This window comes from Calliphora vicina, chromosome 2 (genome assembly GCF_958450345.1).
Source record: "Calliphora vicina chromosome 2, idCalVici1.1, whole genome shotgun sequence".
NCBI lineage: Eukaryota > Metazoa > Arthropoda > Insecta > Diptera > Calliphoridae > Calliphora > Calliphora vicina.
In genome coordinates, this window is record NC_088781.1 from 98,819,964 (window position 1) to 98,843,671 (window position 23,708).

General features: G+C 27.9%; 1 protein-coding gene across 1 annotated transcript; it reads right to left on the reverse strand.

Moving 5' to 3' along the window:
* Positions 1 to 344: 344 nt before the first annotated feature.
* LOC135950322 (sarcoplasmic calcium-binding protein, alpha chain) lies at positions 345 to 20,743 on the reverse strand. The gene is made up of 6 exons (XM_065499862.1): positions 20,699 to 20,743; positions 20,234 to 20,332; positions 2,796 to 2,962; positions 2,621 to 2,701; positions 2,398 to 2,550; positions 345 to 1,751 (listed from the first exon to the last, which is right to left on the reverse strand). The coding sequence occupies exons 2-6, from the start codon at positions 20,283 to 20,285 to the stop codon at positions 1,635 to 1,637; spliced, it is 570 nt and encodes a 189-aa protein (XP_065355934.1). The 5' UTR covers positions 20,286 to 20,332; positions 20,699 to 20,743; the 3' UTR covers positions 345 to 1,634.
* Between the last annotated feature and the right edge of the window lie 2,965 nt (positions 20,744 to 23,708).

Below are 23,708 nucleotides of genomic sequence, written 5' to 3' on the forward strand. Positions count from 1 at the left end.
ATTGCTTTGCTTTTGCTCATCATATTATGTTAGTGCTTTTGCTCAGACAACTTTGTCTTCACAACAAACGTCATTAATTGTTATGATAAATATTTGTCGTAGAAAATTTTTACTACAAATGTCACGTCATAATGGAAATACCCATATACAGAATTTCCCAAAATTTGTACTTTGACCTCTTTAGCTCACGACTTGAAGTTAACTGAATGTATGCTGAACAAAAAAAAAATTTAATTGCCACCATAATATACACATTTTATAACATTTCCGAATTAAATATCACTGATTTTTTAATAATTTCATCAACACCTTATTAAGTAAATAAATAAATGAAGAAGAGACAATTGTTTTTTCTGAGTTTTTTTATTTAAATTGTATTTATTATTATTATTCATTACCGTTACTGATACAAACATTTAATAGAATAAATATGTATATAAAGTATACTTGTTTTTAAAAAATATGTTGTTTTTTTTTTTGGTTTTTAAATAAAAATTATAAAAAAAGAAACATTAACTTGTTGAATAAAATAGTAAATATATGTAATTAATTAAAAATTAACACTTGATAATTATATGCATAATAATTATTTAATAAATTAATTCAAAGTTTTAACTGATTTGAAGTAAAATTCAATAGAAACAAAATAACAATTAAAATATGTATTTTAATAATAATAATAAATAATATGAACAATATAAATATGTAATATAGATTAATTAGTTTAGTTTATTTTCTTTTTGATTTGTTAATTATTATTGTGGTTGGTTAATTTTTGAAAAACTTTAAATATTTTTTCAAATTCAAAAAAAGTTTTTGTTTTTTTTTTTATTTAAAGAGAGTTAGAGAGAGACTTTACGATTAGTTAAAATTCTGGGAGAGCAGATATTTTTTGTTTCTATAAATTGTTATTGTTATTATTATTATTTTTATAATTTTTGTTGCGTTAATAATGTTTTCGTTAACAAACTAGGCTTTTTTTCAGACGATTCTACAACAGAGATGGAGATGATTAATTGCTATTAAATTATATAGTATATTTGGTTTAGTTTCATTTTACACATTAGATACATTCCGATACCATTTTTATAGTTATTATTTTAAATTAGATATTACGATTTTTTCATTCTTTCTTTTTTTTTTTTGATTTTGTATGTATTTGTTTTCATATTTATTTTTGGTTTAGTGTTTTATGATCTTTTTATTCATGTCATAGTTGTTAAAAGATTAAACTAAAACAAGAACGAAAAATTAAATAAAAAAAAAATAAACAAATTACAAATTATATGAAAGAAAGGTGAATAAAAATAAAAGGACAAAAATAATATTAGAAGTAGTAATTATTATTTATGCATGTTGTTTAAAGGTTTTTTTAATTTTTCTTTTTTTATATATTTATGTAGTATGTTGTGCTTTTCTTTTCTTTTTTTATTTTTCTCTATGTTTTGTAAAAGTAACTCATTAAAAATAGTTTATAAATTAAATATGTAGTATAACTTAATAAGGTAGTACTTAATGTTTTTGTTTTATTGTTGTTGTTGTTAAAATAAAAAACAGCGAAGACATTTACATTTAATAAATTTTGTTTTTTTTGTTTACCCCATTTATATTGGTGGTGGTTGCTTTTAGGCAGCTTACAGAGGACCAAACAGATAAACAGCTGGATGATTATCGGCAGTGTTACCCAAGAATTGGGCGTAGAGTTCCTTGTAACGATCCAAGTTCAAACCGCCAACTTTTCTATCTTCATCCTGAAAGTAGGCAACACAAATTTATATATTTATATATATTATATTTTATTATTTAATAATGTTAATTTTTGTGTTTTTAAAAGCACTTAAATCGAGACTTTTCTACGATTTTTTTTTGGTCTGTTATCACGTAGTTGTGTCCGTATATGGTTATATTTCCATGACTCAAAAAATTACACACAGTGTTATTAATGCAATTATTTCTTCCTAAAACTATGATCTAGTTTATTGAAATTTGTCTATATCAATCAATAGGTAGTTTAAAGTTATTCAACACGACACCATTAGGTGAAGTTACGATTGACAAACTTTCTTTATATTTTTATTTGAAATTAAAAAAAATATTTTAAATGGAAAATTGTTTTTTAAACAATAAAATCAGGTGAGTAGCAGTGGGATTAAATCCTCAAAAATTCAGTGGATGTCCAAAACAGCTTAATTTTTGTTTTTGTTTTTTAAATTTTTGATGTGCCACCACATATTTTGATATTGACATTCATGTGACAATTAACAAATATTGTATTTGTTGCCGAGACGCTCTCACCTGATTAATACGCCTTGAATACTGTTGAACAATGTCAACAGTAACACCACAGAGAACTTGATGTCATTTCCAAATAAAACTTGTATATAAATTTGTACTTACAGTCAATAAAGATTCGAAAGCCTTGTCAATGGGCGCTACATCATCGATGGCCATTCTGGTAATGCAATTGTAACGGTATTCCTCAATGCCTACAATGCCATCGCTGTTGATGTCAAGAATTTTGAAATTGGATTCAATAAATGCTTTCATGGCCTATAATTTAAAGGAAAAAACTTATAAAAAACATTCATATTCGAATTAAAGTGTCTGTCAATTTACAAACCTGTGGGAAATCACTGTATTTCTTGCCAACGCAGGTCTTCTTTACGGCACCTTTGAATTCAGCATTGGAGATTTTTCCATCCTTTAGGTGGTAAAATAACAAAATGTATTTGTCAGTTTATGTAATAATATTTTTTTAGGAATTTTATTTTTAGACATAGTATGTAAGTATGTACCTTGTCATCATCAGCAATATCGGAAATTTCTTTCCATAAATTCGTCATCAAATTTTTGTATTCAGCCAAACGGGAAGCGCTGCAGTCACCCTTGCCTTCAACAACACAGGCCCTCACAGCCATGCATTGGAAATCGTTTTCATCGAGGACACCATTGTTGTCGATATCTAAAAAGTAATTGCAAGAAAAACATTTTTTTTTTTTTTGAAATTTTATTTTTATTCTGATTTTATTTTTAAACTAATGTACATATTTGAGTTTCAATTTGAAATTTGTATAATTAAATTTTAGTTAACAATTAATAAAACTGTTAACGAAGTCACCAGTCGTTTTTTCATATTAGTACCAAAAACCGACTTAAAATTTCGGCGTGATATGAAAGGTTTTCAATTATATCCGAATTGATAAAAAAAATTAATAAACACAAAAACGACCACAGAAATTATGTAAAGTATAGTGGGATCGCTTGAAAAATATGTGATAAAATAACGTGCGAATAAACAGGCACCCCAAAAGTATGCAATTGCATATTTTTTCCAGTGATTAGCATGGATCTTTTTGAAAATTGTTTACATGTGTTGTAGCTTTTTAGAGAATATATGGGCATGTCCCAGAAACAGTCTACCAACAAAACATTTTTTAAATGAATTAAACTTGAAATTTTTAATTGTAATATTAGACTAGATATGTGTATTAATTATATTTTATATATAAACAAAATGTATTTCATACAAAAATTATTACCAAATCCAACACTAGCTCAAATATCTTAACTTTATACAAAAATATTAAATTTTTTAATGAGTTTTTATCATTACTTAAGTGTTAACAAGATGGTTCGATTGACAGCTATATTTTTGACCATTCAATATAATACAAATTAATTTTGAGTAATTTCACTTTGAATGGAATTTTTCACAACTTCTCACAGAAAAGGAGATAATTTTCAAGAATCTGGATAATTTGTAACGAGCGTCACGTAAAGTGCATCACAAAATGTTCTCGACTTTTTATGAAAACGGCAAATGGTGGTGCATGCAAATAAGTTATATTAGAATTCCCTTTCATTCATCTTTCTTTTAGGAATAAGATTTTGTGTGCTTTATTATGCAAAATTCGCTAAAATTACGAAAAAACACTTCAACTTTTAATTTTACTTCCATTTTTTGTAACGTGCGTCACAATACTTTGCGATCAATTATTTCGCAAGAAATTGCAATTAAAAAGTAATATTTTATGCCATTTGGAATTGCACTTAAATCTCACTATAGGGTATAGTATACGTTGGAGGTATCTTATTTGAAAAACCAAAAAAATGTTCATATTTAAATATGAAAACGTGTACGAATGAAACGTTAGTCACGCAGGATTTGCCCACTTTTTAAATAAATAATTTTTTCTCAAAAGTTTTTCGATTAAGTTAATCATTGAAAAATTTCGTTGTTTAATCTTATTTAAAATTGATTTAAATATGTGTTGTAGGGTTCCTTATTTCCCGGACTTTTTCCATTCCCGGGGAATAATTAAAACATATATTCCCGGGAATTTTTAAATACCAAATTTAATCAAAAATCATACTTTACTGGTTTTCGAATAAGTAAATAAGTATACAATATTTTTTGACATGTCCAATGTTGGTCTTGAGGCTTTACAATATAATACAAAGTGGCATTTTATGGGACTTGTCACACTCGAAGTTTTAATCGGTCAATAATATACTTATGTATATTAAAAGTGTTAAAAAGCTTATATCGATTCGAAAGAGAACCTTTTCAAATCAGAATGTATATAAACAAATTTCTTATTGCCATTACTTTCTCTAAATATGTATACCCTTAGAAGTTCTAATGTTAAGTACCTTAATAATCCCATTAGTAAATTAAAAATTTCAATTTTTAATAAATCAAACTAAAAAAAATATTTTTATAACCTTTCATTTCCCACCCTATAAAGTATATATATTCTGGATACTTATAGATAGCGGAGTCGATGAAGCCATGTCCATCTGTCTGTTGAAATCAACTTTCCGAAGCCCCCAAATAACTTACATACACGATTCATACATCAATATCTCCGGAATTTTTCCGGCTCGGTAAAATCGAGAATATCGGTCCACAAATGGCTGAGATATAAGAAACCAGGACAACCTCGATTTTTGACCTACATATATCTGGATTATTACGTCATTAATATAGACAATATGGATATGTAATGCTAGATATTTCAAAGACCTTTGCAATGACGTATATAAGACCATAGTAAGTTGGACCTACAATGGGTCAAAATCGCAAAAAATATTTTTTAACCCGAATTTTTTTTTACCAAAAGTTTGTTTTGCGCTAAATATTAAAAAAATTAAAAAACAAAAAATAATTTTTTAAATTTAAAAAAAACTTAATTTTAAAAAATTTTAAATTTTTTTTCCAAAAAATTAAAAAACAACTTTGAAAAAAAAATAAATTTTGTTTACCTAAAAATATTTAAAATTTTTATTTTGAAGTATAATTTGGTGAAGGGTATATAAGATTCGGCACAGCCGAATATATCTCTCTTACTTGTTTTCTTAATATTCACACTTTTTAGGTTGTGATATCCGAATTTATTATTAATCGAATGATGGAGTCTTAATAAAACAAACTGTATTTAATTTTCATTTACATATAAAAAATAGTTCAGTTTGGATACCTACCCATTTAGTAGGCGTGGTCGAATTGACTGTTTTTTGTTTAAATTTATTTATATGCCATGGACATTATATGTGCTGAAATTAAAAGCTTTGACATGATTATTTTAATTTATGCCATAAAAATTCGATTTGAGACCATAGTGCTGTGCAGAAATAATACTCAAACTTTAAGAAGAATAGTTATATAGAAATTTCTTAAATTTCCTGACAAAAATTCGGGGAAACTTTACAAGGATTTCTCGGAATCCTACAGTGTTGTCAATAATAGAGAAAATTTCCTATTTAGCAATTTTTTAAATTTAATGATGTTTTCAACTAAAGTAGGATTTTATTGATTTAACTAATCAGGCCTGTCACAGAATTCCATTCCGATCGAAAAACTAAAACGAAAATTTCTTTCGGAATGAAACCACTTTAAGTTTTCAAAGTGGAATTTATATTTCTTTGTAATTATTTATTTATCTAAAATTTTTAAACAGTTTCTGTACCAAAAATTTCACTTCTGTTTTAAAATTAAAAACGTTGTCAAATTAAAATCAAAAATATAGAATTATTAAATATTTTTTGAATTAATAAGTTTCACGGAATCTGAAGAACCTAAAACGAAATCGATTGGAATAAAAACTACGGAATTGAAACCATTCCGAACAAAATGTGTGACAGGCCTGAATATTAGAGAGGTAATTGCGTCTTAATTATTATGCTTTCGTAATTGAATAATGAAAACTAAAAGATAAAAGTTAAACCATTTGCTGAATTTTTTGATCTTTCAAAGCTATAAGTAATTAGTAAAATATAAACCTTCTTTAAATAAGTGACATTTTATTGCAAATATTAGTTATTTTCCCTCATTGTTATGTGTTTGTTCTTGGATTTTCCAAAATTTTCGAGAAATTTCCTGAAATTTTTGTCTATAAATTTCTCAATATCAGATTCGTTATGATGACCAAATTGGTTGCTAATCGAATGACATCATTATTTTCATAAATTTTTTAGGTTCTAAGAAAAGATGGTTCAGCAAATAAGACCACATTTGTGGTCTTATTAAATTTTGTAGGTTGTTTTTAATTGTATACCATGATTTTGCACATTGAAAGTATGAAAAATGGTTTGAATAATCTTGCAATTGCTGTGCCGAATCTTATATACCCTTCACCAAATTATACTTCAAAATACAAATTTTAAACATTTTTAGGTAAACAAAATTAATTTTTTTCTAAAGTTGTTTATTTCATTTTTTGGAAAAACATTTTTTTCGAATTATTATTTAAAAATTTTATTTTTTAAATTTTAAAAAAAATTGTTTGTTTTTTAAATTTCCGATACTTTCCATTTTTGGTTAAACTACATGCCGTGATATGAAATTGATTCATATGAAGTTTGATGATATTCACAATTATAGTACTCCAGACATTCAAAAATAACTATTTACTTTGTATGATAGGTGCCATGCCCACTAATACAATCCCACCCATTTTCAGCCAAACTTCGTACAGTGATAATAAATTGATTCATACAAAGTTTAAATACTTTTATGATTATATTTCTTAAGATATTCGAACATAATAATTTTCATTGTATGAGAGGTGCCACGCCCACTAATATAATACCGCCCATTTTCATCCAAACTATGTAGAATAATAAGGCAAAACTTAAACAATTATAGATTTCCAGATATTTGAAAATAACTATTTACTTTGTATGGGAGGTGCCACCTCCCCTGTTTCCGATCCGTTCCATTTTTGATTAGTTGCGCGCAATGGTTCCGAAGTAAATCCCGCGATGTTTTGCGGGTTTCACAATTATAGTTCATCATATATTCCATAATAACTATTTCCTTTGTATGGGAGGCGACACGCCCACAAAATAAAAAGTAGCCTATTGTTACTTCCAGATATATACACACTAGAGTGGGTCAATTTGTTCGGGTGAGAAAAAACGTGACAGGCGTATATCAAAATGGAATCTACACAAAATTCTAAGAAAATTTCCAAAAGAAAGTATTGGTCTAAAATTAAAACCTAGCTCCCGCCGAGAGACACAAATATTTAAGATTTCACTCTGCTACAAAATAACACTTTTTTATATGAAAACCTATTTATTTTGTAGACAAAAATTTATATGTAGACAAAAATGAGATATTACTTGATAAAATCGGTTTATATTTGTAAAAAAGTTATTAAACTTTTTCGAAAAAAATTACATTGTAAATTAAAAATTGTACTAATATTTTTTTTTGGGTTTTTTTTTATTCATATGCGCTGGGGTAGCAAATACTAAAAAAAGGTGTTACTGAAAAGTTGAATAAATTTTACAATTTTCATCCGAACTATGTTTTGTTAAGAACTAAATTTCCTTTATACATTGGTATACATTTTTATAAACTTTCATATCAAAATAAGCAATGAAAAGCGACCAAAATCAAAATTTCTTAACTGTGTATTTTGAAGCCTCTCTGCGGGATCTAGGTTTTGATTTTAGACCCATAGTTTCTTGGGGAAATATTCTTAGAATTTATCGTAGATTATGTTTTTGCTATACGCCTGTTGACCAAACAAATTGACCCACCCTAATACACACAATTACTTTTTGGGCTTTTTTTAAAAATCTATATATTTAAAAATACAAGGCCTGACTCATTCATTCACTCATGACTGATGAGTCAGTGTGTAGGAACATATAGTAAAAATTTCAAGAGGATCGGTCCATAAGTCACAAAAATTCAAACAAATATACAAATACAGATAAATATTGGACTCGGAATAGATACTGTATAAAAATCCGAATTAAATTGAATTCATCGCCACTTTTATATAAGCATAAGGTAAAAATTTTGTTGTTTATTATTATTTTATTTAATAAAAGAAAATTTATCTACTACAATAGTAAATGGTGTAGTTAATAAATGAATCAATTAATTTACATGATACAATCATACATAAATGAGTGCTGCTCCCAACGATGCATGCATGGATGGATGGATGGGTTCATCTTTAGCGAAATCTAGCACTAAATCAAGTTACACTACTACGACAAATTACAGCACTCTGGCATCAGCGGTGCTGGTGCTGGTATTTACAGACATATTCTGTCAGTTGTCTCGTTACTGAAAGGCCTTGAAAATTGGGATTTAAATTGATGATTATCATTTCTACATAAAAACGAGTACGTATCATGTTTGTACATATTTATATTGTGGACCAGATTAAACAATAACAAAAACCGAACCAACCAAACAACAATAATAATGCGAATTTTATAATAATAAAAAAAAATATAAATAAATAAATTGGCAAAGACATAGAATTTGTAAAATTTTGTAATTTGTCTTCGTTCATAGTTTGTTGCTGCTAAGTTTGTTGTTGTGTGTTTCTGTTTTAGTTGATCTTGTCTGATGTCTAATGAAATTAAAGGGGGCATTACATTTCACAAAAATATTAAACAAAAATTACAATGACCGTGTAAAAGATTACACGATATGATGCATAAACAGTATAGTATATTTGATACTAGAAATACCAAAATATTTATGTGATATCATGTAAATCTTATTTTTTTTTTATTTTTCAATTAAATTTATTTCTCTCACCTCACCCATCAATCCTCCCTCTTGTTTTTGTTTAATCTATTAATTTAATGGTTTTTCGACTTAATTTGTTTTGGTCTAAATGTCTGATACGTTTTAATGTTTTTTACTTTATATTTGATATGACGATGGTGCGATGTGAATTCGAACAGACACCAAACAATAGAGTCTGTTGTCCCAGCAGCTGCCCGGTTTAATATTTGCAAAAATAAAGAATTTTATTTTTTTTTTAAATTTGTATTTTAAACAAAATTAAAATCATTGAAATATGTTGTATGTATGTTCAACGATTTTAATTATTAGAAAAAATATATACATACATAAACATAAACTAGAAAGTAAAAATTACGGTCTAGTGAAATGCAAAAGAGAAGTTATTAGTTTTTTGCTGCTACTGCGGGCTAGGTCGAATTTTAAATCCACTATCTTATAATATGAATACTATATTATATTAAAACTAATATATTGTAAAAAGTAGTATAGATTGACCACAAAATATTGAACCTTCAAAATGCGAGAATATAATTATTAATATCATCATTTAAATATCGTTCAAACTTACTCCACACATTTCAAAACGAAATGTTCTAAACACTAAAACAACAATTCTCAAATTGAAATCAAAAACCCACAAGAAGTCCTTTGGAACATTCCAGGGTTATCGCAAAAATTCAATAAAAAGTATTATTCTGATAACACTTTTCACGATTAAGCTATGTATGTATATACTATTGTCAGATCCTACAATGTTGTCAGATCTGGCAATGTGCTGGCAAGTACTAACAATGACATTGCCAGACAATTGTCAGACAATAAATTACCAGTTCACACGGTTGTTAGATTGTTGTATGGCAAAAATTGCCAGAACTGTCAAAACTGAGCCTTGGCCTGACTTTTATATCTTTGACATATCATAAACATTATCGTACCTTAACTTACTCGATAAGTTTGATAATATTTTCGAGTGACCACACGGATTCCACCTTTTAGCGGTAGGTTTTTTGTTTGAGCCTTGATATTATACCGGCACATATGACAATGCAACGTAATGTGTTCAAACGATTTTCAGATGTCTGACAATATTATTGTCTTACAATGTACAAACAATACTTTTTCTGACAACTCACGGTGGTTCAGAATTTAATTTCATCGGCCAAAAGTCCAACTTTTTGTTAACTCCCATTTAAAAATGTTTAATGTCATTCAATATTGAAAGTAAGGTAGCCGAAAAATATATAAAAATATTGGCAATTGTGGTCGTGGCATGCTGTTAAAGTCAAATATTTTATGTTATTTTATAAAAAAAATTGATTTTTGTAAATTTGATCAGAAGTAAATTATCATTAATCGCAAACTATTATCGATAATAGGATGATTTTTCTTTTGTTATGTTGGTAGGATAATAGTCTTTACGAACTGGTAAGATGTGTCACTGTACCGTTTATACCTGATGTGTTATTAATTTTTTTTGTTCAAGTACTATATTTTAGTCAAATTTGAATTTCAGTGGAATAGAATTCCTTAGGGTCAAAAGCGGTTACACAAATTTTACCATCAGGAGAAAGACCAAAGTATCCTCTTAAGCCCATGTATACTTGTTGACGTTTGTTGAACACTTTTTTCATTTGAATGAAATTACTATCAAATTTGTTTCTAATTTTACCTCTTCATATGACTGTCGCAAAGTACAAGTCGCAATTTTGAAGATATTGCGATGAAAATTTGGTACATACATTTTTTCGGTCCGATGACGAAACTGGTTGAAATCGGTCCAATGTTCTCCCGAAATTGAACTTTATCGGTCGTAAATGGTTAATTTATATACATAGGTATCCACACAAATTTTGCTCGAAGTAAGTTTTATATATACTGAATTAATGTCACCTAATTGTATGAAAATCGGTCCATAATTAGTCACAGTTTCCATATAAGGCCCGCTTCCTAAAATCACTTTAACGAGCATAAATCTCTTAAAACTACAGGTATAAACATAGAATTCAACATAAATAAACTTCATATATACATTGATCATACAGCCTAATTTCATGGCAATCGGTCCATAATTAGTCGTAGTTCCCATATAATGCCCTCTTCCGAAAATCATTCACGAAAATAAATTATAGTGTAGGGTATTATATGGTCGGGCTTGACCGAACATACTTTATTACTTGTTTTTATCAGCTTCTAACTTTTTTATAAGTAAAGCTGATTCAAAAAACATAAAAAATCCCCTTTTTCATACTAAATGCTATAAAAAATTAAAAGTTCAAATTTAGCATTAAATTTCTCACGATTTTAATGAAATTAACACTAGAGAAAAATTAAAGGAAATATCTGTCCATCAAAAAAAAATTCTAAAATACCTCTATCGATGAAAAACGATCCTGAGCCACTGTGCAACGTTGCAAGGCAAAAACTGTAAGTTCACACGGTTGTTAGACATTTGCTGACAATATTGTAAGATCTGACAATCTTCTGTACATAGCTTTAGTAAATGTATTTTAATTTTGCATTAAATAAATTTTCCGATAAATAATAACCAACATGTTAAGATCCAAGGAACAGCGTGTTGGTCTTTGGCACACCCCTTGGTGTTAACTAGATTATTATTGAACTGAAAAAATTTAATAAAAGCCGTTGCATTTATTGTATTGTTTCCGGACGTGATAAGTGAAATTATGTCCAACATTTAATTTGGGATTACTCAACAACTGGACAACTAAAAGTTGTCTGCGACTAGATTAGAAACATCAGACTAGATTAGAAACATCAGACTGACGCAGCTAAGAAACTCCGTTATCGAATAATGCAAAATATCTACGTATTATCATGGACTCAAAAATATCATGGAAACTGAATACTCAACACAGAATTGCGCCAAAGCACGGTGGTAAATTCCGGCAAAAATGTTTTTTTTTTTGTTTTTTTAATTTTTATAAAATTTTGATGGTAAATTTTTCTTAGCTCTTCAGAATTATTACTTTGGCTATAAAGTAACTATGTGGCTATTTATAGTGCTGTAAAGTCAAAGGTTTTTTTCTTGTCATTTTAATATTATAAAAATGTGATTTTTTTACTTTTGAATCGAAGTATCCTGTGCTTTTTTTTTAAAGTTTTTTTTTGCAAATTAGCACATGTTTTTATAAAATAGTTAGCAGTTAACCATTCCATGTAGTTATTACGGAGATTTTGTGTGTTCTTTTTATATGAAAGTGAAGTGATTAGGAACTAAGTAGTTTTAAATCTATAGAAACTAAATTAAAAAAAGTTTGAAAGGCCAGAATAAATTAAATGTGGCTATTAGAGGTTAAGTGTAAATTACATCTAATACTATAAAGTATCAAGAGTAAGTACTATAAATTTCAGTTGCAATTATCTGGCATTCCAATAACCAGAACGATTTCAGTGCATTCATAATTTACAAATTTTTTTTTGTATTTTTTCGGTCAATTTAAACATTTTTGTTATTTACGTCTATGCTGAATTGGCCAAACCATGTATGTCGGAATTTTTTCAATAGATTATATATGTTATTTTTAATTATAAACCTAATTTAAGCCATGCACAAATATTAAATACATTTTTCGATACTTTTATAACGTCAAAGTTTATTTGGCCAACTCCTGTATGCAATTTCTAATATTTTTTGTGTTTTTCTTAAATGTACACCTAATTTAAAATTTTACATGAATAATCTAACTTTTCCGATAATTTCAAAACGTCCATGATTGTTTGGCCAAACACTGTATATTTATTCCGAAATTTCTACGACCATTTTTTCAATCATTTATGCTATTCTTCATTTTTGGACTAAATTTCAGGCATTTACATGAAAAACCTAATTTTTTCGATGCTTTTAAAACGTCCAAGATTGTTTGGCCAAACCCTGTGTATGTAATCCGAAATTTGAATGACCAATTTTTTTTTTCGATTACATATTTTATTCTTTATTTTTGGACTAAATTTCAGCCACTTACAAAAAACGTCATTGCTTTTATGGCCAAACCCTGAACATCGAAATATTTATCGATCGATCGGTTATGTTAATCTTAATACAAATACAAAATTTCAAACATTTTTATGAAGAAATAAAGAAGTTATGTATTTTTGGCCGGAATTGACCACCGTGCAAAGGTGACGACTTAGTCCTAACATAGTTAAATTAATGAATACTGCTATACTACTTCCAATTCATTCATATAAGTCTCTGGTATGATGGACTGCGACTCACAGAGGAATGGCTTCATACATTTTTTTGCAAAAATTATAAGGATTGGTCGTAGAGCGCTGAAATTTGGCCCCGAGAATTATATGGACCAAACTAAGGGAAAAAAAACGCCCACTGCCCATACAATCCAAATAGATTTTATCGCATAAAATGTTTCCTATCTAAGTAAAAGTCTAGAAATTTGGTACATATATTTTCTGAAACAAAAAAGGAACGCATGCCGAAACCCATACATAGATAAGATTTTTTTTATATTTCGTTTATTATTCGACAAAAAATGTTAAGTTTTCATCCTGTTCCGAAAACTATTTTTTTTAATAGAAACAAGACACTCCCACCTTTCATTTTATTAAAAAAACAGCTTGGGGGAAAGTGGGGCTACATTTTTTTTTACATGGAAAATCAAAAATAATGCACGTGAAAATATAAGTAAATTTTTGCATTTTTTTAAAAATAAAAAATATTTTTTTTTTTTTATTTATGGAGAAATGTTATATTTTTCAAATATGTTAAAGGTAAATGGTATTATTAGGAAAATTATACATATGTATATAAACCACTGAATTGCGTGAAAATATAAGTAAATTTTTGCTTAACACCATTGAATGGACTTTACTTCCATTTTAATATAATAATAAATAAATATAAAATTAAATTTTTCTTAAAACTATACATTTTATCTTTAAACATTTCTCTACAAAACTGCATCATTTGATTTTTAAAATTGAGTGTTTGAAAAATTTACTTTTTGACACCAAAATCCCTCTGTGCGACTGGGAGAAAATATGTTGAGAACCAGCTATGTAAAGTTCAAACGGAGTTCCTTCGACTATACTTTACTGTATGCGCGTAGTGAACTTCCACGTTAACCAACCGCGGAAAATATTAAGATATTGTTCTAAGTCATTAATTCAATAACGACTATAATCAGTACCACATCTAGAACTCGTCATAACCATTTCTAGGACCTGTAGCAATATTGTTATTCTAAAATACTTCTACCGGATTTTTTTTTAGAAACTAGTCATTTATATTAGTTGTAAAGATTACAAACCAGCTCTAAAACAGATCTCTTGAACTATTCAATTTAGTTTGGAAAAATTTCAATTTATTTGTCAAAAAAATTCAATAACAATTTCGATATGATTCGAAGATTCTGAGTCAATCGGTATACTTTAAGGTAATATTTGGGAGTTACTAACATCAGCACTAACGCATTATATCCTTCCTAATATGGTGGTGTAGAGTATAAAAATGTAGTTAACCGATTGAAATGCTTTAGGTGGTTGTGAAGCAAAAACTTGTGTGAATCTATGCATTAAAACATGTATAATATTTGTTCTATAGTTTACATAAAATGCTCATAAATTAGATGTATTTCTTTTGTTGTTTTTCAGGGTGAGTAATATTGCAAACATGCTAGATACTTTTGCCAAAATTAAAAACATATTCACTCATGTTAACAACATGTTAAAATTATTTCAATCTCATTATACGTGGTTAGTGTTTTGTTTTATTGCACTTGTCATTGTATACATTAATGGTACTAATTATGAATTAAATAATGTAAATTAATATTAAATAATTTTATATTACAATTATTATCTTACATTAATGTAATCAAAATACATATGTACATAAAAATTAAAAATTTATGTAATTTTAATGATTAAAACATTATTTTGATATTTATTAACTAACTGGATTATATCTATTAACTTTGTCTATTTATTGTACAATTTTTAAAAATATTGTAATGGAAATTTTAGTTTAAAACGTTTAAATTCAAAACTAATAAATTCAACATCAAAAAGTTTAACTATTAACTTTTAGTTTTATCTAAACATTTTTGTTTATCTTACTTTGTTAATGCTACTAAATAAATAAATAAATCAATACATTATTTTAATGTAAATTTAAGTAAGTATATGAATGTACAAATGTATGTACAGATAACAAATTGTTTAGATACAAAATTTATCATACTACATACCATTCAATATGCAGTCTATTAATTCAATGCAACATTTTAGTGTATTGTAATTAAAAAAAAATACCTTTTATATTTTTACGAAAATAATCACGCATCTGAGATTATATTATCTATATATATAAAAATTAAATGGTCCATGTATGTAATGGCATCACGTGAGAACGGCTGGAGTGATTTGGCTGATTTTTTTTATTCGATTCGAAATTTTCAGGAGATGGTTTGTAAAGAAAAAAAAATTAAAAAATTCCGGGTAAAACTCGGAATTTTTTTTTTTGAGTCCAATCAGCTTTAATAAAAAAAGCTCCCTGAAGTATGCAGTACAAATTTAGATATTTTATTTGCAAATAAATAATAATAGGCAGGTGTATGTGGGTTAGAGAAACTTGAAGAACTAACATTAGTAAATGCTACTGGGCGAAGCCGGGCGGGTCAACTAGTTTTAAATATATTCAAATATGCACCTATAAATATAATTTAATGCAATAATTTTTCTCTAATAAATTTATCAGAATCTACATTTACTTTAATATAGAACCAGAAATGTCATTCATAACATTGTCTTAACGTATAATTCCAAATTGGAGGATTGCAAATAGAGTTCTGTTATGTACATTTTAACACCTGACAGACAGCGGGTGAATTAAAAAAAAAGTATAAATTAATCTGCTATTTCTAAACGGATAATTCGATTTTAATAAAACTTTCCATGGCTATATGTAGAACAGGTACATAGGTAAATAATAACAAGGACACCTTGGGTATATGCAGAATTATAAACGATCGTAATTATGATCAGATCCGAAAGTTTGTATAAATTGCAAAGGTCTAAAAAACATATCCGTTTAGAAATTACAGATTTATTTCCCAAACTGCGAGCCAGTTATGATTATAACCTTTCAATATCCAGCTGTTAAGAAAGTGATCAATGTATCCCTTATAAATAGTAATTAGAAATAATGTCTGATCAGTTGGCAGACCTCAATTAATATATTTTGGGTCATTCGCTCTTTGTAGTTCAAAGTGAAGTCAATTGTTTACTTTATACATCCCATGTAATCAAACGTGAAGACAATTGTCAATTAAGTGTCTCTAAGTAATCTAGGAAGTAGTTTTTAACCCATTTAAAGGGTCAATTGACCGACTACTTAGTACTTAGTAATTGTTTAAAAATAGTGACTGACTCCAAAGTTATATGCATTTGAAGAAAATCGGGAAATATTTGGGCCAATGCGTTCAAAATTCCAAACTTAAACTTCATTCAAAGCGGACTAAGGATTTAGAAGTTACAGGTTTATTTCCCTCTTTTTACCTATACCACTGTGCGTCGTCGGTCTAAGAATACCAAGGTAAGTATGTGGAATGTTCATGCTATTTAGTGTGATAAAAGGACCATCACATATATGTATGTAGGTGATGTTATGTGTTTACTTTTGCGTTCATTTACTTGTATTCTCCAATTATTCAACCATATATCCACATATGAGATAATTGACCAATTCCGAAGAAGTTATCTGTAGATTTCCGAGATGGTAAGTATATCAGACACAGGCAAATCAGGAACCAGTTCATTAATCAATTACTGTTGTTTGGATTTGTCACTGTCGGACAATTTTTGTTACGGAGCAAATACACAGTTCTAGAACATACACACATAGTTTCAAGAAGCAAATTAGCAGACTTATATATGTGGGATTTCATGTCAAGTGAACCAACTTTTGAAATCGATGTCTTCCGATCGGGTTGAAATTTGCACCAAGGTTAGTTCAATTGGATAGTAATTCAGATCGGTCCAGAACTCTCTGAGTTAGAGGGGGTCAAAATTTGAGATTGTGGCCAAGGTTTTTTTTCTTATCCATGTAAGTCCCCATCCATACTGTGACACATTTGCTGCAAACATTTCAGTTTGTCGATGAAAGGGGAAAGTGGAATGGAAAAGGGTACTATGTTTCATGTACATGAAGTTTTTGTTGAGTATGTCATCCACATTTATTCGTTCATATTCTCTGTACAGAAATGTCAAAACCTGAAAAGCAACTTCAGTGTGTTGATACGAATGCACTGTCAAAAGAGAATTTCAAAATGTTTTGCAGCAAATGTTTCACAGTGTGGACCGGGACTAACTTATTACCTATTGTTCTTAGCAAAATGTGTCCCAAATAGTTTAGATAGCTCTTTCTTTAATCTTTCGAAAAAAAATATTTAAAAAAAAATTTTAATAATTTTTTTCCAAAATCAAAAACTTTTTGAATTTTTTTTATAAATGGGCCCTTTTTAATTTTTTTTGTTCTAAAGGAAGCTTAGGTCTATTCCTTTAATATGTTTGTAGTCGCTTCGTGCGATATATATCAAAATAAATGTTTTGTAACTCAAGACATAAAATTCTTGACTTTTTTTTTGGCAAAATCTAACTTTTTTCCAAAATGGGCCCTTTTTTAATTTTTTTTTCCTCAAAAGAAAGCTTAGGTCCATTCCTTTAAGAGGCTTTTGGTCGCTTAGTGGGATGCGAGTGGGATATCTATTAAAATATATGTTTTGTAACTCAAGATATAAAATTTTTGATTTTTTTTGCAAAATTGAACTTTTTATCCAAAGTGGGACCTCTTTTAAATTTTTTTTTGCTCAAAACTAACCTTGATGCAAATTTCATGCCGATCGGAAGACATCGATTTCAAAAGTTGGTTCACTTGACATGAAATGCGCCATATATCAATAATATGCTTAATACGAGGGCGGGTCAACAAGTTCGTGACTTTTTGAATGAAGCACAGGTTTTTGGATAAAAAAATCATTTTATTTTTCAACAAAGTTAGCTTTTTTTTTAGCTATATACACTTTGTCCAATGTTTCTCCAATTTGTTTAACCCTACAAAAAAATAAGATTTATCAGGATCATCAAAATATATATTTTTTGTGAGATGATTTCATAGTTGAAGTCAAATCTCTTTTCGCCGAGCCATTTCTTCAGGTTTGTAAACAAGAAATATTCAATCCGGAGAATATGGCGGATGAGGGAGCAATTCATAGCCTAATTCATTTTGGATTTGGATTGTTTTCATAGAAACTGCACCCTTTTGTGTACCCGATTGTGAACAAATGCGGCTGCTATCTTGCGGAAAGCTTTCTCATACCCAAGTGGTCATTGAAACCACTGAGACATGTGAGATGCCTATGGCTTCCTCAATCTCTCGCACTTTTAATCTCCGATCGGCCAGCACCATATCGTGAAGTTTTCAATTGTTTCGGTTGAACAGACCTCAACTGTGCGTCCAGAAAGTTCGGCATCTTCCGTGCTTGTACGGTCACAACGATATTCAGTAAACCACTTTTTATACCCTTCACCTTCGTAAGAAGAGTATATATAAATTTGTCATTCCGTTTGTAATTTCCACAATATAATTTTCCGACCCTATAAAGTATATATATTCTGGATCCTTATAGATAGCGAAGTCGATTAAGCCATGTTCATCTTCTGTCTGTTCAATTTTCGGAAGACCGCAGATATCTTTGGGATCCAAATCTTCAATAATTCTGTCAGACATGCTTTCCAGAAGTTTCCTATTTAAAATCAGCAAAATCGGTCCACAAATGGCTGAGGTACGAGGAAAAAACCAGAACAACCTCGATTTATTACCTATTTTTGACCTACATATATCTGGATTACTAAGTCATTAATATAGACAATATGGATATCTAATGATAGATATTTCAAAGACTTTTGCAACGACGTATATAAGACCATAGTAAGTTGGACCTACAATGGATCAAAATTCTTTTTAAACTGATTTTTTTTCACCAAAAAAAATTTAAAAAAATTTTTTTTTTTTTTAAATTAAAAAAATTTAATAACAAAAATTTTATTAAAACAAAAATCCAAAAAAATAAAAAAAAAACAAATTTGAAAAAAATTTGTTTACCTAAAAATTAAATATTTTTTGGTTTGTATTTTGAAGTATAATTTGGTAAAGGGTATATAAGATTCGGCACAGCCGAATAGAACTCTCTTACTTGTTATCATTGAAATTGCAGATTTCCCATAGTATTTTATTTGTGTGAGCAGACGAAAATCACTTTTAATTTGTTTAAAATAATCATTCAAAATTATTTCTAATTAAATTTCAAAAATCCTTTATTGAAAATGTTTGCCACAAACATGTTGTCAGATTTAATATAATCTAAGTCTAACAACATCTCTAATTTTATTATAAAGCATTTAAATATTATGTCAGAACTTATTTATATTTTATAATTATATATACATATTTTAAATGTATAATAAAATAATATACAATATATTAAAATAATTTTCAAGTCAACAAATTTTGAATAATATATATATTTCGGTAAAAATCCCTTAAAACCAGGTGGTGTCAGTTCAGCAATATTCTAAAAATAGCAAGACGCGCGCAATTACAGAGATGCCAACGGACCTTGAAGTCAAAATTTTGTATATGAGAAATATATATATGTACAATTCACTGTAGTTTCACAATAGTGAAACATTATTTAAATTCAACTGTTATTTTTCAAAACGGCTTTTGTAAATGATGAATATTTTATTAAAAAATATTTGAATACAATTTTCTTTTTGTAATATTAATTTTTTGAAATTAACTGTCATTACTGCTTTAACAGAACCGCATGCTTTAATAGTTACACCATTTATTGTTTAATTTGTAACTAGTTTTTTTTTTCGATTATATTTTTAAAAGATTTTTGAAGTAAAAGTATTATTTATAAACATATGTATGTTTAACACTTTCATTTTATTTTTGTAAATTGTATAGACATTTTCAAAAATGACAGGTGGTTCCATTGAAGACTGTTACACTATATATTATTCAGTTTATTAACTGTTATTTATTTTTTTTAATATTTAAATCGATGAAGAATGTTTTAAAATATTCCATGTGGAGTTTTTGTTGAAATTTTTAGATTTTGAACTTACCGTACATATACCGAACAACAAAATCGACACGGTTATCCCAAGAGTAGGCCATTGCTTAAATTTTATTTATTTTTGGAATTTTAATTTAACACAATTTATCTAAAATAAATAGAAAATTGATTACTTTTTGTTTAAACTTGAACAATATTTATTATAATAAAATGTCACTTAATATGTATGTTTATTATTCTTTTGCAAAATATTTATAATTTTTATTAAAACTTCATGTAGTAACACTTTAAGTTTAATATTTTATTTCAAATATGTATAATGTTTTTGATTGAATATTGTAAACTAGACACAGGATTACTTATTATTTTATAAAGTTTTTAAAGATATAATTATTATTATTATTATTGTTCTTTGTCATATATCTTGTTATTTTTGTTCATCTTTGGGGTATAATATTTTAGTATTATAGCAGTGAGTACTTTTTTTCTTAATTTCTAATTTCCCGCTAACTACCTGAGGACCCGTTCGCTTCTGATTTACAAAATGTTTTTTGGTTAACAAGAGAACTAGAAGCGTTTAATCGTACAGCTGTAGTATGGTCTAGACTAGACGATCGGCCCTAGTACAAGGTGCAGCCGAAGTAAATGTATCGCAACAATAACGATCGCATTAATCATTTGCACTGTTGGCAACATGTTGAGCAACATTACAATCTCGATCAATGAATGGCCACGAGTAACAGTCAGTGCAAATACATACATAGGAATTTAAGTTAAACATAATTGTGTTTGTTGTCTGCTCCTCAATATCATCGACATCATCATGATGATCGTTCTTTTGATCTGCAATATTCATACATTAATTTGTTCAAATATCTGGCTTGTATTAAGAATTTGTTTAAATTTTATACTTGTGGGAATTTATGTGATTTTATATTTACATTTCATATGTATGTATGGCCAACAATTGAACAGTATTATAATAAGTAGATACTCTTAAATTTACCTAAATGATTCTATATACATACATATGTACAGTTAAAATGTTTAAGTATAAATATTCGTTTACCCATCCGTGTTTGAATATTTGTATATTTGAAACGTTTTCAAGTGTATTTGCCATCCATACTAATTTATTAACATTTTTCTAAATTTTCTATCTCTGTGAATTTGCTTATTTTTACGACTATTAGCTAAAATTCAAATTGTAAACAATTGCGATTATCTTAAGTTATTTGTATTATTGTATTACACAATTTCCAGTCTTTGAAATTGTTCTTAATGATCAAATTAAAATTACTTCTTAAATAACAACTAAAATACATGTATATTAAATTCAAAATACAGCAGTAGATTGAAGTAATACATGTATATTCATAAATAGCGATCGATAATATACTTATAGCTTTTAAACAATTGGTATACCCTTCACCTTCGTGAGAAGGATATAGACTGAATCAATTAAGTCTCCGTACAGAAATACTTGTAATATAAACTATAATCAACATGTTGATTTCTAGTTTATAAAATTTTTTATAAAATTAATTAAAAAAATGTTTAAATATGTATTGAAAAGTGACCATAAATTGCTAGTTTATATTACAAGTATTTCTGTACGGAGACTTAATTGATTCAGTGTATGTATATAAGTTTGTCATTCCGTTTGTAATTTCCACAATATAATTTTCCGACCCTATAAAGTATATACATATATTCTGGATTATTATAGATAGCGGAGTCAATTAAGATGTCTGTCTGTCTGTTGAAATACATTTTCTGAAGACCCCAGATATCTTCGGGATATAAATCTTCAATAATTCTGTCAGACATGCTTTCGAGAAGTTTCCTATTTAAAATCAGCAAAATCTATCCACAAAAGGCTGAGATATGAGGAAAAAACCAGGACAACATCGATAATGATAGATATTTCAAAGACCTTTGCAACGACGAATATAAGACCATAGTAAGTTGTACCTACAATAGGTTAAAATCGGAAAAATTATTTTTTAAGCCGAATTTTTTTTTAACAAAAAAAAAATTAAAAAACAAAATTTTTTTTTAAAATTTAAAAACAACTTTGGAAAAAAAAATAAATTTTGTTTACATAAAAATATTTAAAATTTGTATTTTGAAGTATAATTTGGTGAAGGTTATATAAGATTCGGCACAGCCGAATACAGCTCTCTTACTTGTTATTTCCTCTGTCGATCACTATTTGTTTGGTTTATCTTTTTTGTCGGCTCCATAGCTTGAGTTTTGTTTGACGATTTTAAATTATTGTTCACAAATGTCTGCTGTTTGAGTATCAGTGACGCAAACGTAATACACGTAGCAAAAAGGCTATACAGTTTTAATATTTTGCTTTTGCACTTAGCAAGACTATATGCATCCAACACTGAACTCCGCTTATGTATTTCTGTCTGTATTTGATAAATGTTTGACATGATTGAAGTATATCATATCAAATGTTTGATAAGAGACAAAATTATTTGGTGTAGACCCCATTAATTACTGTTATTGCATCGTTATGGCAAAATTGTCCGAGGTTCAGCACAGACAACTTTGTATTGATAGCAAACATCATTAAATGTTATGATAAAGATAAAGTATAGAAACGGGGTTAAATATTTTTCTTAACATCTTATTTAGGACAACACTATACCATACTGACAAACTATAACTGCTATTGGACATGGTGTAATTATTAGTAACAATAACAACCAAATCACAGACAAAACTAATAATTTGTATTATAAGGAAAAAAATATAAAAAAACACACCATCATTGGGAAGAATGAGGTGGTTGCAGTGGTTGTGTTTTTTTTTTTTTGTTTAATTCCTGGTAATATTGTATAAACAAAAGCAATTTCTATTCACGTTTATTGTATTATTTATTATTTGATCAACCTTCATTGGGCAACAGAATCCGCAGACGTAATAATTTCTTTTATAGTCGATTGGGTTATGTTTTACACAATTCTTTTCCCGCTCAATTTCAATTAATTTTGCATGTGTCCACAGATAATTAGATAATTGCATTTTCGCTTTGACTTGTACAAAATTTAATTATTTCTATACGTTTAAGCTTAACATTAAATTTACATTTTTATATAATCTTATAATCAGATACAATAAATACAAAACGTTTGCCTGTTCAATTTGCCAAATTCGCAGAATAATATTTGATTGTTTTATGCTGCTACAGAATAAATTCTTTTTTAAACATTTCCACTTCAACTCTTTATCAGATATTCAACTGGTTTCTATTATTTCATAATTGAATCAAGTACTCATCTGCTCAAAATTTTCTAATATTTTCTACTCAAATATGAGTATTGAATTTGATAATTTGGATCACAGATTACACAGATATGTTTCCAGAAATATGGGAATAGAAAACAAACAATAGAAAATGTCAAAATGATTGTGGTTTGAAAAGAGAGACAAATTTATATCACACTTGTTGCCTATTGAAAATTGTATTTTTCTTTGGCTCTGCAAACAACAACCATAACAAGGTGGTT